The following is a 16,089-nucleotide window of genomic DNA, read 5'->3' as shown; positions in this document are numbered from 1 at the left end:
GGAACCGCCACCCTATACGGCTTGCGAAGCGAACACCGTACACCACTCGGCTATGGGAAGAGCACCGCAGGCACTGTTTGGAAGTTGGTCTGCACATTTTACAGCGCACAGTTTGAAATTGTGGGGTTGTGTGTGAGCGTACGTGCACGAACGATTTGATCAATAAATCTTGACTTTTCTGACCTTCAAGGTAAGACCATTGCAATTCTAACATTTTCGGTTTTTCATTGTGCCACCCAATTTCGCTAAAACGGCTTGCAGATCTATGTCTGAGCTATAATATAATAAGCCTTTGGAAATCTAGCTCTTCTTTTTCCCACATTTTGTCTGTTCCATTGAAGTGTGGTAAAATTCATGGTGGGTTAATTCTTGACTGAAAATTTAACTCGATTGCCTCAGGCATTCTTCTATCTTTAAGGCGATAGCGTTCAAGAGCTCGCTTCGCATAAATGTTGCTGTCGGTGCCAGCGTAGGCGTCGTGGGTTTTGAGGGAAAAGTTATGAGTTTGCCATTGACAAAAAAACAAACAAAAAAAGAGGAGTATGCAAATAAAGCACATATAAATTTCCGGGTTTGAGTAAGGTTCGAGCCTAAGCCTTTTTTTGAGGCAAGTATGGTTTCTGCCACGCCACCACGTGTGTGTTTGAAATTGGAGTGAAAAGAACATCTGCTTGGACATTCTGTGAAATTAACTTTACAAACACATGCATCCTACATGCAGCCATCACAACACAACGTGTAATATCGCCGTAATATTGCATGGCACAAGGAATCGGGCGTCGGGACATTTCTAAAACATTTCACACGCACAGTTGATCGTTGTTTAAAGCATGCTAGCCATTACAGAGACTGCAGCCATATGCGGAAGGTTCACTAGCACGAGCCACTTTCAGCTTTATCGATTACATTGTGTTCATCTTGTTAAGTTTGGCCGAGTCGGGCTCCAAGCAGGGAGAGGAAGATGTCGTGAGAAGGAAGAACGTACGTTTTAATGCAGCATGCTTGCCGAAAGAAGGTGTACAGAAGAATTGCCCCATGGTGTGGGGTGCAATCGATTATAAAGGTACTCTATGAACCAAGAGGCTGGGAACGCACATTCAGTCACATGCGCGACAACAGATTATCATCCGGAGCAGATGAGCCAGATTTGGGCACTGGCTGATAAGCGGTGAGCGGTGTCTAAACGCAACAGCCCCTTCCCGCGGAGGAGCACTAAGGAGAAAGAAACTTCAGCACCCAATTTTCGTTTTGCAAGGTTCGTCGAAGTTTTCGCCGTAGGTGCACCTTCGGGAAGTTGCACCAGTTCAGCCGGCTGCGCCCTTGATGGGGTAGTTCCGAGGTGCCCAGAAGCGTAGAAGTACTTGTCGACCGACGCCTGGAATGATGCAGCGATGTGGCTTCTGACCCTCCGAAGCCAGACAACGCAGTGTGCCGTTTCCAAGTCGAAGGGTGCGTCCCTTAGGGACGTGCGCAGTGTCTGGAGATCTCGTAGGCCGATGTGCCGAAACGTGGAGTGCATGACGTGGCAGAAAACTGCAGGCGTCGCCGAGTACACCAGTCGCGTGCCAGGGTCCTGGGCATAGGCGAAAGAGCAAGCACCCCCGCGAACGCCACAAACTGCCGAGCTCGGTCAGGCCAGACCTTCGTTCGCAGAGTGTTTTGGAAACATTCCAGTTGAAAACAGAATGGACTCTTGAAAACCTGCGATAGTTAGTTACACACAAATACTGAATCAAGGCTTTAGTGCCACAATGCCGGCCGGCGCAGAGGGAGAGGAAGCCCTGCTCAGACCATGTGCATTTGCGTGCAGCGACACTTTCTCATGTTTAACCGCAAACGAGTATGGTGGCAAACAGACTCCAATGTAAGAACCTGACGTTTTTGTTAGACATCTGTTAAAGCCACGAGGGTGGGCGATGATCCGCCATAAAAATGAATTCAGAACCACCCAAATAACTGGAAAGTTCTTAAACAGCCCAAACGAGACACACCCATCATTTTTTCTATGGTGCTGTAAGATTGTTCGCGAGCATGGGATTCTCATGGCCGTACTCGTCTACACGACTAAAAACTACACCTAGCCCCTTTTTGCTGGGTGTTTAGAGTGGTCTGGGCTTGCGAGGACGGGCTTGGAGGTGAGAGCTACCGTCAAAGATTTAAACTGAGCTTGTTTTTCTTCATCCTATTTTGCGCGATAAGGAGTACGTTCTTTCAGCGCGTCTGTACGTGGGACGAACATCTGAGAACAATACATATAGTGCTGATAGTAGCCTACTATCAACACTTGATATAGTGTTGATAGTAGGCTATTATCAGCACTAGATATAGTGTTAATAGTAGCCTACTATGCCTCAAAAAAGTTGAGAGCTCCGTTTTAGTTTCTGGCTGAGGCAAGTCCTTGATTGGCACGATATTTAAATCAAGTGGGCTTCGATGCCCTTGACTTGAACTGCGACCTAGGTTGTCGATTTCCTAGCAACCTAATTTACACTTTTAGGCTTTTAATGTTAGGCCAGCCTCGCCAAGCCTACTTGAAACCTCCCTCAGATGATTCCCGTGCTCTGGCCAAGTATTCGAGAATACTGCTATGTCGTCGGTAGCGCGAACGCCTCTGCTCCGGCTAGCACCTGATCTAAAAGTCCCGAAAAAGTGAAAGGGACCATTTTAAGACCGAATGGAAGAACCAAAGACCGGTGGGTGCCGAAAAGAGTCACGAAGGCAGCCGATTCACTCGCTCGTTCTATTAGCGGCACTTGCCAGTACACTCGCACTGAATCGAGCGTAGAGATAAACTTAGCTCTGCTCACCTTCTCAAGGTAGTCTTCTACGTGTGGCAAGAGACACTTTGGTAACAGTCACCTAGTGAAGGTTCCAGCAATTGATACTCGGCCGTGGTTCTTTACCATTAGTTACTACAATTATCATTGAAGACATGAAGCTTCCTTCACCTCGTTCGGCTACTTCAAGCGACAACATCTGATCAACTGCTTCCTTCATCAACCTTTCGTGGCGGGGTGAACATCTGTAAGCTTTACATCACCTGCTGCTATGCTACCTCGGGTGGTAAGCTTCAGCTATATAAGCTGTTTATCATGAGTCGTCAGAGTGGACCGACCATGTACCTTTGAAAATCATTGATCGCGCTGTGCTATGAAGTGTGTTAAAGCTGTAAGCTGCCTTTTACTCGGAACAGACCTGTTCGCTGACAAATTAAAGATTTCATTCACAGAAAAACAAAGTTGTCACGGGAAAGATTAGGAATTGCAGCTGCAACTTCCTCGGGTTGCTTTTACACTAAATTCCCAGCCTGCGCTCGCTCTGCATAGGGTTTCACGAGCTTGCAGGAGATACGCACTTATTTTCTACGACCCGGCAGTTTACCTACGTAGGCTGTGTGACAGTTTCTGCTGTATCGTCCCGGAGCCTTCCCAGAGCACTTCCAGCTTGTTAGCTTTATAAGAGCGCAACATGAACACCTCTTGTCCCACGTGAAACTGGCGCACTTTGCTGTTTTTATCACAATGCTTTTTTTACCTTTGTCAGCGCTTCGAGCATATTAGCTTCCACCAAAGCGAGCGTGTCGTACAAGTGCTACAGTAATCTTCCCAGTTCTCGCGCACTAGCCGAAGCGGGGAGCTCGGCGCCCTTCTGTACACGAGCTCTGTTGGGCTAAAACCTGTCGGTACGTGTGCTACCTAAATTAATGCAAAAAAGCATAGCTGGTAGCTCAGTGTCCCATTCGTTTCTGTTCTTTTTTTGCTCGTAACACAAAGCCCGCAATACCCGCTTAATTACAGCATGAACCCTCTCTACACTGTTTCTTTGCGATTGTTGAGTGGAGCTGTGGTGTATTTTGACACCATATCTTTTAAGAAAGATGGTTGTGAACTCTCATTTAGACACTGCCTGGATCGGACTGTATTTCACTTGTAAAACCCCCGCGGGAAAAGATCAAAAGAAGTACATCTACTATTTCTGCCGATGTAAGAAAACGCAGCGGCAATGCCTCGGGAAATGTGGTAGCAAGGCACACCATTGTCAAAAACTATTTATATCCCGACTTCGTCATCGGCAAGGGCCCCACAATGTCAACTACGACTCGACGAAATGGCTCAGCAATCATAAGAACTGCAGTCGAGGCGCCTTCTGTTTTTCGTGTGGTCTGCCAGTTGGCTGACAAACATCACCTCTACGAACGAACTGCTCCACGTCTTTAGAACAGCCCGACCAGTAATATTCACTCAACAGTCTCGCTCTTGGTAATTACGAGATGACCTGACCAGCCTGCCCGATGAGAAAGTTGTATAGAATGCGCGTGACCACGATTTGGTCAGCGCTTGTGCCTTTCTTGCCCCAAAACTCGCCGTATAATGTGTGATTTATTTTAAAAAAACGAACCACTGTTTTCGCCCGGCTTTTCTACACTTCGATGGCATTTTTCCACGTTTAAATCAGTTTTCTGTTCTTCGATCAACGTCGTTTGGTCGACGGAGGATAACACCTGAAAGTCACAGCTCGTGGGACGATTATAAACGGACAACGCGTGATGAAGGCTCTTGGTGAGTGGCAGCTGTTTTCGCCGTCGACCTCGTGACAACCATTACCGGGTTAATATATCGAGTGCGACGCCTGCGTTCAGCAGCTCTTTTGATGTTATGTTCGATAGAAAATATGGGTACCATGGCAGTATAACATCCGAGACTGCTACTTCGGTTTTAATTTCGCTAAACGCCCCTTTGAATGTTACTTTTGCGACTGGTAAGCTCAGAGTGCCTTCTTCAGAGGCTTGCCTTAAGCACACAATACCCCGTGAAGTCACCAGAATTTACTTGAGAAGAGTGCACTACGTCATACGTCGCACTTGTGCCACGCAAGGCTTTACATTCTCCGCAATTAACTTCAATATCATGTAGGTAAGGCAGCAGCAAATCTTTGCCCTGCGCCATAATGAACTGTATGGTCGATACTTTTGGAACGCGACACCCCCAGGCTACGTGTCCTGGTTTCTGGAACTTGAAGCATGCGATGAACTTCCGCGCCTCGAAATATTTGTTTACATGTGAACCCAAAGATAACCGCCTTCGTTGAATTGTTATTTTTCTGAAACTTTCTAAATTCCTCTTGTTCAGAGTTGGAGCCCCGTGGGCCTGCACCGTGCTTCTTTCTGCGTCAATAAAATGGTGTTTTGTGGTGTAGTCATCTGCATACTCTGCTGCCTTTCGGGGCCCGACCTGACACCTGGCTTAACGAGAATCCCCTCGTTTAGTTTTTCAAGAAGCGCCGAACAAAACTGTTCTGTGAAGAATTCAACAAACATTTTGGCCTTGTCATCGAAGGCGTCAGCACCTTTTAGCCAATTTTCTCGGAAGCTTGTTGCTTGTACGCGACCTCTGTGTAGCTTTCGTTCAGTGTCTTAACTGATTTCTGGAACTCCAGCCGGAAAGTTTCAGGTGAAAACCTGCACTTCGCTAACGAAGTCCTTTTCACGTCCTCATGAAATTCCGCTTGTTCGGCATTTAACCTCGCTAGAGTTTGTGCTGATTCCACCGGCAACAAACTGAGAAGTCTTCGAGGCCAGCAAGTACACTCAAAGCCCATTCTTGTGCAAGTGCGCTCAAAGTTGATGAAAAAGAGCCCCAATCCATTACCAATAACAAAGGGCTGAAGAAAATCTTTCATGTCGTAACTAGCGCGTCTGAGCTGTGCATCAGTGGCGAGATTATCCTTTAACTACTCCAACTGGCATAGTTTTCGTTTTTACTCACTTTCACTGCGTTGCTTTTACACTTCATTACCTGCTTCACCTATTTCGTTGGCACCTGCCCCACAAGCTCCAATAATGCCCACAATTTGGGGTTTCCGAATAGCTTTGCTAACCTTTAAACCAAGCCCATCTGCTACAGCCAAAAAAAATCTACTTTTTAGCAAGCTATTCAAATCCATGTTCACTACCATAACTGTGGCAAAAGGGCCATCTAGCCGCCTTTCCTATAACTCTGACTGGAAATATTAACATTCAGCGTACGAGAGTACAAAGCCAAAGCCTCACCGACTGCTGGCGCAGAGCTACCGGGGGTCCGCCATCCCACCGCTGCCACCAGCTGTCACCTTTGGCCGAGTCGATTTCCAAGCCGGGAGAGGAAGGCGCTGTGAGAAGGAAGAACGTGGGCTTTGATGCGGCATGCTTGCCGAAAGAAGGTGAACAAGGAATGCCCTCTCAGCATGGTGCGCAATTGATTTGAAAGGCATGCCGGGAACAAAGGGGGCGGGAACACACATATCAAGACACGTGCGCGACGACAGATTATTGTCCGGAGCAGATGAGCCAGATTTGGGCGCTGGCTGATAAGCGGTGCGCAAACGTAACAGCAGCTGCATGCTTTTCACCTACTTCAGAACATTCTCCCCTGGTCTTCCACTGTATATGGCCCTGTACAATGACACTGTAAAAAACGATATCCCTTAAATCTCTGCATAATCCATTTTTTTTCTCTCACTTGATAAATATTCGAAACAACTACGAACCAATAAAAAACGTACACTACCTGCCTCTTCCTTGAGAAAGTTACGCAATGTGGCGGGCTATTTATAGTGACAACACGTTCTGGTTATGCGCTGCCTAATCTAAGTTGGCATACCATGCGCCAAAAACGGTTCACTGACGTCACAAAAGCAAAAAAAAATTATTCACTATTTGTCTCACAAAACGGTGCGCCAAACCGAGACCCCTATCCTTCACGCACCTGAACAAATTGGTCCGGCTGCACCTTTCCCATTGCGAGCCCCATGTAACAACAGCAAACACTCTGTGCAGCCTTTGAACGTTGATTCTTGAACACCCTACTCTATGAATTTCATGCCGACCGGTTGTGTTCCCATGATATCCGACGACAGCGCAGCTCTGGCTGACTGGCTCGCCCTACGCCATCTCCTGACGCCGACAAGAGCTCTCCCCGAGTAATGCCCCGTCCTCGGACTCCGACGACTGTGCCTATCTTTTCTATCTTCTCCTTACTTCAGGATGTCGCTGCCCCTGCGTCACGCTCTCTCTTTTCCCTCTCTCTATGTTTACACCTTTTAATCTTGTTCCTTTTAATCCCTCCTTACCCTCATTCCTCGTGAGCCACTGTTGAGGTGTCGCACTGTGATGCAGACAGTTACGGGGCTCACTTTTATCTTCTTTTCTCTCTTTTAAAGATCGCATAAGAAACACTCTAGCCCCTGCATCACGTACCAGAGCTCAGTTAAAAAATATCATTGTGGACACAGTTGCCCTAGCAAAAACAGAAAAGTTCATGCTTTTCCACCTGTCTTCTTTTCCCTTCGTCTCTTTTGTTAGACGCCACCAGTAGTCTCCGCTGCGTTCATAGCACTCAAGGGGAACACTGAAGTACATTGTTGGTGTCCCCGTTCAGTTCTCATTCGCAAAATGGTCGGGCTTTGAAAACCACATTCTGTGCCAAAGCCTAAGAGATATTTCCCAGTTTACGCAGCTCGCTGTGACGCTTCAAAATGTTTTCACAACACTTGACGTTCCCCCTATACTTTCTTTGTTCGTACTGCAGCAGACCTTGATGTCGTCTGCATATGTCAGCAGCTTAACTTCGGCGGCCGCCGAGACGGAGCCGCTTATTTTATCGTTTTCAGCTATCGCTAAGTACATCGCTTCGATGTAAATACAAAACAAGAGAGGACTGAGCGGGCAGCCTTGACGCACATAACGCATTACGTGAATGGGGACCCCCCAAAGAGTTATTAACAAATGTGTTGTGCACCTCTGGTACGCCAAGGTCACTCCCTCCCTAATGATGGAACCAACATTATTATGATGTAAGATGCCAGAACCTTCATAAAGATCTAGTAGTTGAATATTGGTCCGCGATATAGGCGTATACGATGTCACCAGTTAAAGTTTTTTTCACTTCGTCTGTTTTAGGAATTAATGTCGTATGCGCTTCGCTAAATGAAGGCGGCAGAGTTTTCCGTCCGTACGCATCATTGAACAGCTCAGGTAACAACCAATACAGTTATGTTCTAAACGTCTTATACCACGCAGTGGTTAGGCCTTCGGGTCATGACCAATGGCGCGTTCTACTTCGCCCTCCATCATTTTGCCCCCCAACAGATTTTTTTTGTGTCCTCCCTAAGCCGCCGCGTGTACTCAAGAAACTCTTCTTTGAAACTATGTACAGTGCCAATTTTTATGAAGGGAAACAAACGAGCGCGTGGCCTGCGTTCTCTGTCGGCTGCTGGCAGTGCGTCTCAGTGTGAGCGAGAGCAACCACGACCTCTTTTTGCGTCATCTCGGGGCGAGAAAAACAAGCAGTCAGGGATAATATAGAACCAGAGGCAAGACAAACTCCCTGCCCATTCAAGGCGATTACCGGCCTCTTGCTAGAGTGTTCTCAATTTGTTCTCTTGCGTAGCCGCCTTGAAGTGGGAAGGGGTAGCGGTCTTGCCACTGATTCCATATCATCAGCGACTGCTTGCATTACTCGTTGAGAAAAAACGCAAAAAGAGGTCGTGGTTGCTCTCGCTCACACTTGGACGCACTGCCAGCAGCTGGCAGAGCTTAAATGAAGATATGGCAGAACTAGCGACCACACTGGCGAAAGGGGTCGACGACATGCGCGCCACTTCTCATCAGGTACAGGTAGTGATATGCACGATACCGGAGGTACTGGTGCGTGACGGCAACCTGCAAAGAGCGGTGGTCAACGCAAACCAAGAGATATGGTGGATGAGTCGAGAGAAAGGCTTTTAGGTGGTGGAAATAAACAGAGAGGTGCATAGGTGCGGTGGTTTTCAACGAGACAATTCACTTCGATGGGCGGCTAGGTCATGAGGTTGGTTGGTGATTTGCAGGATGGCAGTAGCTTTTTTGGGGGGCACGCGGTCCCTTCGGGGTGCAGGATAGCTAGCAACGAGGAAAAAAACCAGGGAGACTCATTGGCAGGTGGTATGAACTGATACGATTCCAAAGTATCACCAATATCTAAGACAGGTAGAGCGTGGGGCAGAAATAGACGTAGCCACGAGGGCCGAGCCAATTAAGACGTAGGGTATATTAACATGCAGTGTGGCAGGAACAGGCTGAAGTAGGAAGAGATAGAAGAACAGCTAATGGAGGAGAGGCCGATGGTATACGGTTTTGTAGAAACACATCTTAGGGACATAGAACAACCTCCTAACAATCCGGACTACGCGTAATAGAACAGAAGACAGCAGAAAGGGTGGTGGTTTAGGGGCATTAATTAATAAAAGTAAAGACTGGCAAAGAACAAGCAGGAGTGCAATGGACATTTATGGCTAAAAGGGAATGTGGCACGGCAAATGGCACTCCTTGGTTTGGTGTACTTGTGTACGAGAGCAAAGGGCAGAGAGGAAAACTAGGCAATGGTGGAGTGTATATCAAAGGACATTGAGGAATTACGAGGAGAGTGCGAGATAATTATACCAGGAGATATGAATACGCACATGGTAGATATAGATAGGTATACCGACCCAACAGGCAAAATTATCATGGATATGTGTGAAAGGCATGATGGGCATGATGATGGGCATAATCAAAGGCATAGATATGCATGAAAGGCATGAAATGCATGATAATTTGCAACAGTATTGAGAAGTGTGAAGGGCAAATAACATGGGAGGTAGGAAGGCTACAGTCAACGATAGATTACGCACTGATGTCACAGGATGTATGACAGGCTCATGGGAATGCACATTGATGAACGTGGCTCCAGAAGTCTGGGTAGTGATCACAAACGTGTCAAGCTAAGTTTTGGAAGAGCAGTGAAAGTGGGAAGGAGAAAAGATGCGCAACTACAGGAAAATATTGAGAAAGGGAAATAGAAATAGCTACCAAACAAATTAAGAAAGTAATCACTCAGGATAATAAAATAGTGTGGACATACATGAATCTAATTAAAATTTTTGAGCTAGAGCTTGATAAGGCACGTGATAAGACGTCCCGGAAAAGAAGACACAAACCCAAGAGTTGGTAGGGTGAGGAAGTTAAGAGAGCCATAGCAAAACGCCAGGAAGCCTCTAAGAAACACAGACATGCTAAGCAGCGGGGTGAACCGACAGATGATGTTGCAAGAAAATGGGACATCTTTCTAAGCTGTAGACGGGAAGCACCCATTCTGATCAATGAAAAGATTAGAAGAAAGAGGGCTCAGTGGCTGGCAGAAGTACATAAAAAAGATAGAAAGGCAGCTGCGAAATTTTGGAACCATCTATATTCCCTAAGAAATGAGACGATCATAGAGCAGAGGTTTATAATGACAGTTCAAGGTGCTAGGCTAGAAGGTGACGAAGCTTTTGAATATATAAGAACAAGAGTGACAAAAAAATTTCAACAAAGAAGTGCCTTATGCACCACAATATACAAGGATGAATCAAGTGGCGCAATGGCTCCATTTTCACAATGAGAGTGGGAAAGGGCTGAGAAGAGAGTTGCTAGTAGTACATCAACAGGCCCAGATGGCAATCCAATTATGCTGATAAAGACAGTGGATTCGAAGTTGAAACAGACTTTCAGAGAGTCAGTGAGAAAAATAATAATCGATGGTGAAGTCCCCATTCATAGAAACTTAGCAGGATGAGCATGATTTATAAAGGAAAGGGGGACAAAGCTGACAAAAACTACTGCCCTATAACAGTGACATCAGTGGTCTACAGGCTGGCAAAGCAGATTATAAAGGAAAGTCTGCAGGCGTGGATAGAGGATGAGGGGTTGCTGGGGGAACTGCAGAATGGCTTTCGGGAACACAGGAGGCTGGAAGACAATCTGTTCTCACTGACGCAGTGCATCGAAATAGCAGAAAATGAACACAGGCCCCTGTGGCTAGTATTTTTGGTTACGAAGGGAGCGTACGATAGCGTGGTTCAAGAGGGCTTGGAATACTGGACACACTAGGTGTGGAAGATGGAGTCACTAATCTTTTAAAGGATATCTATAAAGGTAACAAGGTAGTTATAAAGTGGCAAAAACAGGTATGTAAGCCCACAGAGGTAAAACAGGGGCTGAGGCCAGGGTATTTTCTGTCACCCTTGTTATTCATGATGTACCTACAAGGATTATAGGCCGAATTAGAGGGAAGTGGACTTGGCTTCAACCTCTTTTTCATCAAACAAGGAAAAATTATCGAACAGGCACTATTAGCATTCATGTACGCAGATGATATAGAGCTAAAGGCCGACAACAAGGAAGATTTGCAGAGATTGATGGACATCTGCGGTAATGAGGGAGATAGGTTATATTTCAGATTCAGTAAGAAAAAAAAAACAGCACTTATGATTTTTAATGATAATGAAGGTAGTGAGCTTAGAATACAGGAGGTCACGCTATAGATGACAGATAAATACAAATATATGGGCGTATGAATAAGCAATGAGACCGAGTACCTAAGGGAACACGAAATAAATATACGTGACGACTAATTGTAACAGGAATGCAGCAGTGATGAAAAATTCGGCACTGTGTAATTACAAAAGGTATGATGTTTTGAGAGGAATATGGAAAGAGGTCATGGTTCCTGGTCTGACGTTCGGTAATGCGGTCTTGTGCATGAGATCAGAATTTCAAGCAAGATTAAAAATTAAGCAACGTGGAATAGGTAGGGTTGCCTTAGGAGCTTACGGGGATACACCAGATCAGGGAGTACAAGGTGATATGGCATGCAGATAATTTGAGGGCAGGGAAGCTAGCTGCAAGATAAAATTTGAGAAGCGATTGAGAGAAATGGGGGAAGAGCGTTGGGCTAAAAAGGTTTTCAGCTACTTGTACATGAAGAATGTCGATACAGAATGGAGGAAGCGAACCAGAAAATTGACGGGTAAATACTTAGAAAACAGCAGGGGGCCACACCAAAAAGAACTATCGGTTAAGAAGAAAGTGAAGGAAACGGAGACTGACATGTGGAGAATGGGCATGATTTAGAAGTCCGCACTAGAGATCTATCGAACTTTTAAGCAGGAAATTGCCAAGGAAAGGATCTATGATAATACTCGGGGTAGTTCTCTACTGTTTGAGGCCAGGACGGGAGTATTGCGAACCAAGACATATCGGGCCAAATACGAAGGGGTAGACACGGTATGCACTGCGTGTGGACAGGAATAGGAAACTGCCGAACACTTGATAATGTTCTGTAAAGTGCTCCATCCTATAGTTCAGGATGATCGCGCAGAGTTTTTCAAAGCACTTGGATTTAGGGAGAGGGAGGGCAAAATAGACTTTAAGCGGGTAGAATCAACTAGAAGGAGGTTATCTGATTGGTGGCTAATGTCAAGGCAGGAGTGAAAATTAAACCCTTCATTGACAAGTACCAGTCCTGAACTTCACTATTTAAAGAAAAAAAAGATAAACCTAGTTGTTGGCTCATGAAGTATTACGGCTAGGTGGCGTTAGCCACCACACGATTGAAAGGGTACAGGCATATCAATCCATCCATCCAGAGCACGAAGGCCAGGGGCTCCCTTGTTCCCTTTCTAAAAAAGAAAACACTGACACAGTACATTCGCTTTCCGAAATGCAAAAAGTAACTGATAAGAAGCAAACCAAGGCCCTGCCGATGGTTTTATTGTCGCTAGCGAGAGTCTGGTTACAAGAGAGCATATCGATATGGTATCGACGTCCTTGCACTTTCGTGAGACCAAACACCGTGGGCGTTTAACACGTGACAAGATCTTTACTCGAGCGCGAACCCACGTGTCTTATTAACGCTCTTTTTCATATTGTGTATTTTTTCTTTCACATTGTGCACCCCGCCTTTACAAGTCTCAGATTTCCGACTTTCAAGGGCTATCAGCTGATGCAGTGTTTTCGTCATACTTCCTTTTTTTATTCGCGCTTCGAATTTTAGTGAGCTCAATCTGTCCAGAGCTTTTATATTCACCTTCTGCTTCAAACTGTTCTTTTTTTTTCGCTACATTTTTCGTTTTTTTTTTCAATGAGCACTTCAATATTGGTCTCGTGCACTGATTCTAAAAACGGTTTACCTTTGGATAACGACGCTTTCATGTTCCATAAATCTCAGTCAAAAGGCTTACGCTGTTTTTTCGTGCCTATACGACACACTATACAAACGTGTTCTAGAAACAACACTAGCTGAGTTAAAAAATCATGGCACATAGGCAAAATATCTAGGAATAGGTATATGCGGCCTAAACGCGCATGAATATCACTTTAAAACCGCGTGTAACATCGCGATTTGTGCGACACATTCATACACATTATTCGAATCATTTTCCTTTATTAAATTACCTAGACTGTCACTGCTTTTATCACGAGCGCCAGTGCTATTGACTATCGCGAGCACTTAGAACACAGTTGAAATCCCCTAACAAAACAATCCTCTTATCACAATTTGTCCACTAAAACAGCCAGGTTAGACAAACACTTGACACGCTCTTCAGCACCATTCGTTGCGTATGTGCATATAACGCTGAATTCAGTGGCACAAAAAAAACAGTCACAAACAATTCTGTCTAACTGACATGAAAATACATTAAAAAGATCTTGCAGTTTTTTTTTCAAAAAGAACACATCCAGCGGACGTTCCCAAGGGAATGCTTATGGCCGTGTAATATAGGTCAGTGAAATGACGCACCATAATTCCGGTCTCCTCCTGTTCGTCTACCATGGTTTTCTGGACGGCTACGACGTCTATATTTCGGTTTGTGAGCAACCGAAAGGGCTGACTTTGCTTACTCCCAGCCCCAAACCCTCTGACGTTAAGCGCAACTATACTTATTGACAGAGTCAGTGATATGATGACTTATTCACTAAAAGGAGTAGGCTTGAAGCATTGTGCTTACCTTTCACGACTAGCGCTCGGCTAGCCACCCCCTGCACCATCCTTCTTGCCGGCGTTCTTTTATTTTACCGTGTCCGCTGGTCTCATGTCACTTGGGATCTTGCGATCAGGTCTGAGGGTTAGCTGCCTCTCTTGTGGTGCTTTTGCAGGTGGTTCTTCACTGTGGGTAGGCGACCTCTTGTCAGTTTTCTCGGTCGCGTCGCGCGAACGCTTCAGTGTGGCTGTGGTGACACTTGTCCCCACATCCTGACGTCTCGCCTCCAGGCTCTGCTGCACTGGCTGCCTTCTCGGTTGACGCCGCCTCCTAGACCTTCACAAGTTCACCGGCTGACGGCAGGAACTATTACACGTTCTGGAAGCTCCACCAACTTGTTTGTGCCGGTCAATGCCATCTCTCTGGTTGCTGCGAGGTCCTCTGGGCTTCCAGCTCTTTCAGCGGCGTCCTCGGTCTTCGCTGGTCCTGTTGCCGATGAATAGGTTCTCGCACAATCTACTTCAACGTGACAAAGCGTCTACATCGAGTGCACCGAGAGTGCATCGTTGCACTTTGCACTCTCGGCGGACGGGACCTATGCCTTGGCAGCGCAAGCCCTGCGTCGACCGACCAGGCACCACCACCAAGGCCAGCTCTCCTTCCACGCGGGTCTGGTGTGGGATGTCTTCGTCCTTTAGACCACTCTTCAGCTTTAGCTGGACTGTGCTGGTGGTCGAGCTCTTCTAAGCCATGCCCGGAACACGCCAGCACTCGCCGCTGACGTCCACCACCTTGCCAAATGCTGCCAGCAAAGCCCGCACATTCTCGTCACTCACTCCGTGCAGCAGCCAGCGTAGCCTGAGCTTCGCCTGCTGGTCCTGCAAGTCGACAACGACGCAGCGCCACCCCTTCACCTGCAGCTCATTCAAAGTGCGTAGGTGTTTCGTGGGTACGACGTAGTTGAAAGTCACGACCCACAAGATGTTTATCTGATACTCGCTGCGGCACACCACAACAATCAGCCGGCCCATCAGCGTCAACGCGTCCCGAAAATCTTCAACCTTGTAAGGCCTGGCTCTGACATGCCCATGTAAAAGCATGGTGTCATTAACAAGCTTTCCTTTTGGCAGCTGAGGCAAATAAACTGATAGTCCTTATCGTCCGGGTTCCTGCTTTCGTAGTTCATACTGGCTGCTATCACCGCTCCGTGGGAGCACATGTTCCTACGAACCACACAGCTCAGCTGTCGCAAGCAGAATGTTCCTACCGGCATGCCACAGCACGCCAAACTTGAAAGTCGATCTACCATTTTGTGCAACTCGCGCTAAAAAAAAAGGCTCTTCTTGGCAGGGACGGTCGCGCAATTCGAACCACCGCCCTACGTGTTGCGAGGCGAAGACCGTACCACTAGGCTATGAGAAGAGCACTGCAAGCGATGTTTGGAAGTTGCTGTGCACATTATCGAGCGCACGATTGAAAATTCTGCAATTGTTTGTTGAAGCCTACTTTCGCAAACAACTTCATGAATAAATTTTGACGACCTTTGTTACCTTGAAGGTAAGGCTATAGCCCTTGCAAATCTTATACTTTTGAGATTTCCATATTTCGCGCAATTTTGACAAAACTGCTTGTAGGTCCATTTCTGCGCGCAAATATAAGCCTTTGAAAAATCCAGCTTTTATTTTTATTTGATTGATATGCGGGGTTTAACCTCCCAAAACCACCATAAGACTAGGAGATTGATTTGTGGGGTTTAACGTCCCAAAACCACCATATGATTATGAGAGACGCCGTAGTGGAGGGCTCCGGAAATTTTGACCACCTGGGGTTCTTTAACGTGCACCCAAATCTGTGCACACGGGCCTCGACATTTCCGCCTCCATCGGAAATGCAGCCGCCGCAGCTGGGATATGAACCCGCGACCTGCGGGTCAGCAGCCGAGTACCTTAGCCACTAGACCACCGCGGCGGAGCATAAGACTAGGAGAGACATGTAGTGGAGGGCTCCGGAAATTTCGACCACCTGGGGTTCTTTAACGTACAACCAAATCTGAGCACACGGGCCTACAACATTTCCGCCTCCATCGGAAAAGCTTTTCTTTTTCCTACATTCGTCTTTGTTTCATTGAAGTGCGGTAATATTGATGGTGCGTTCATGCTTGACCAAAAATTTAGGTTCATTGCTTTGGGCATTCTTCTATCTTTAAGGTGATAGCGTTTACGAGCTTGTTTCGAAGAAATGTCGGTGTGGGCACCGTTGGTTGTGAGAGAAATATATATCATTTTGTACACA

At 46.4% G+C, this 16,089-nt stretch overlaps 1 protein-coding gene across 1 annotated transcript; it reads right to left on the bottom strand.

The window, feature by feature from the left end:
• Window positions 1-964: 964 nt before the first annotated feature.
• Window positions 965-15,037, bottom strand: LOC142771614 (uncharacterized). Its single transcript, XM_075873324.1, has 3 exons — window positions 13,825-15,037; window positions 6,050-6,147; window positions 965-1,701 (listed from the first exon to the last, which is right to left on the bottom strand). Exons 1-3 carry the CDS (start codon window positions 13,862-13,864, stop codon window positions 1,459-1,461), a joined length of 381 nt encoding a protein of 126 aa, XP_075729439.1. The 5' UTR covers window positions 13,865-15,037; the 3' UTR covers window positions 965-1,458.
• Between the last annotated feature and the right edge of the window lie 1,052 nt (window positions 15,038-16,089).

This window comes from Rhipicephalus microplus, chromosome 9, assembly GCF_043290135.1.
Source record: "Rhipicephalus microplus isolate Deutch F79 chromosome 9, USDA_Rmic, whole genome shotgun sequence".
NCBI classification, from domain to species: Eukaryota; Metazoa; Arthropoda; class Arachnida; order Ixodida; family Ixodidae; genus Rhipicephalus; species Rhipicephalus microplus.
This window is presented reverse-complemented; position numbering and strand designations above follow the sequence as displayed.

Coding starts and splice junctions, on each gene's coding strand:
- LOC142771614 (XM_075873324.1), bottom strand. CDS start 13,864: ATGGTGCAGGGGGTGGCTAGCCGAGCGCTAGTCGTGAAAG. Junction 6,148..13,824: donor CCGAGCGCTAGTCGTGAAAG/GTAAGCACAATG, acceptor TCCTTCTCACAG/CGCCTTCCTCTCCCGGCTTG. Junction 1,702..6,049: donor TAGCTCTGCGCCAGCAGTCG/GTGAGGCTTTGG, acceptor TAACTATCGCAG/GTTTTCAAGAGTCCATTCTG.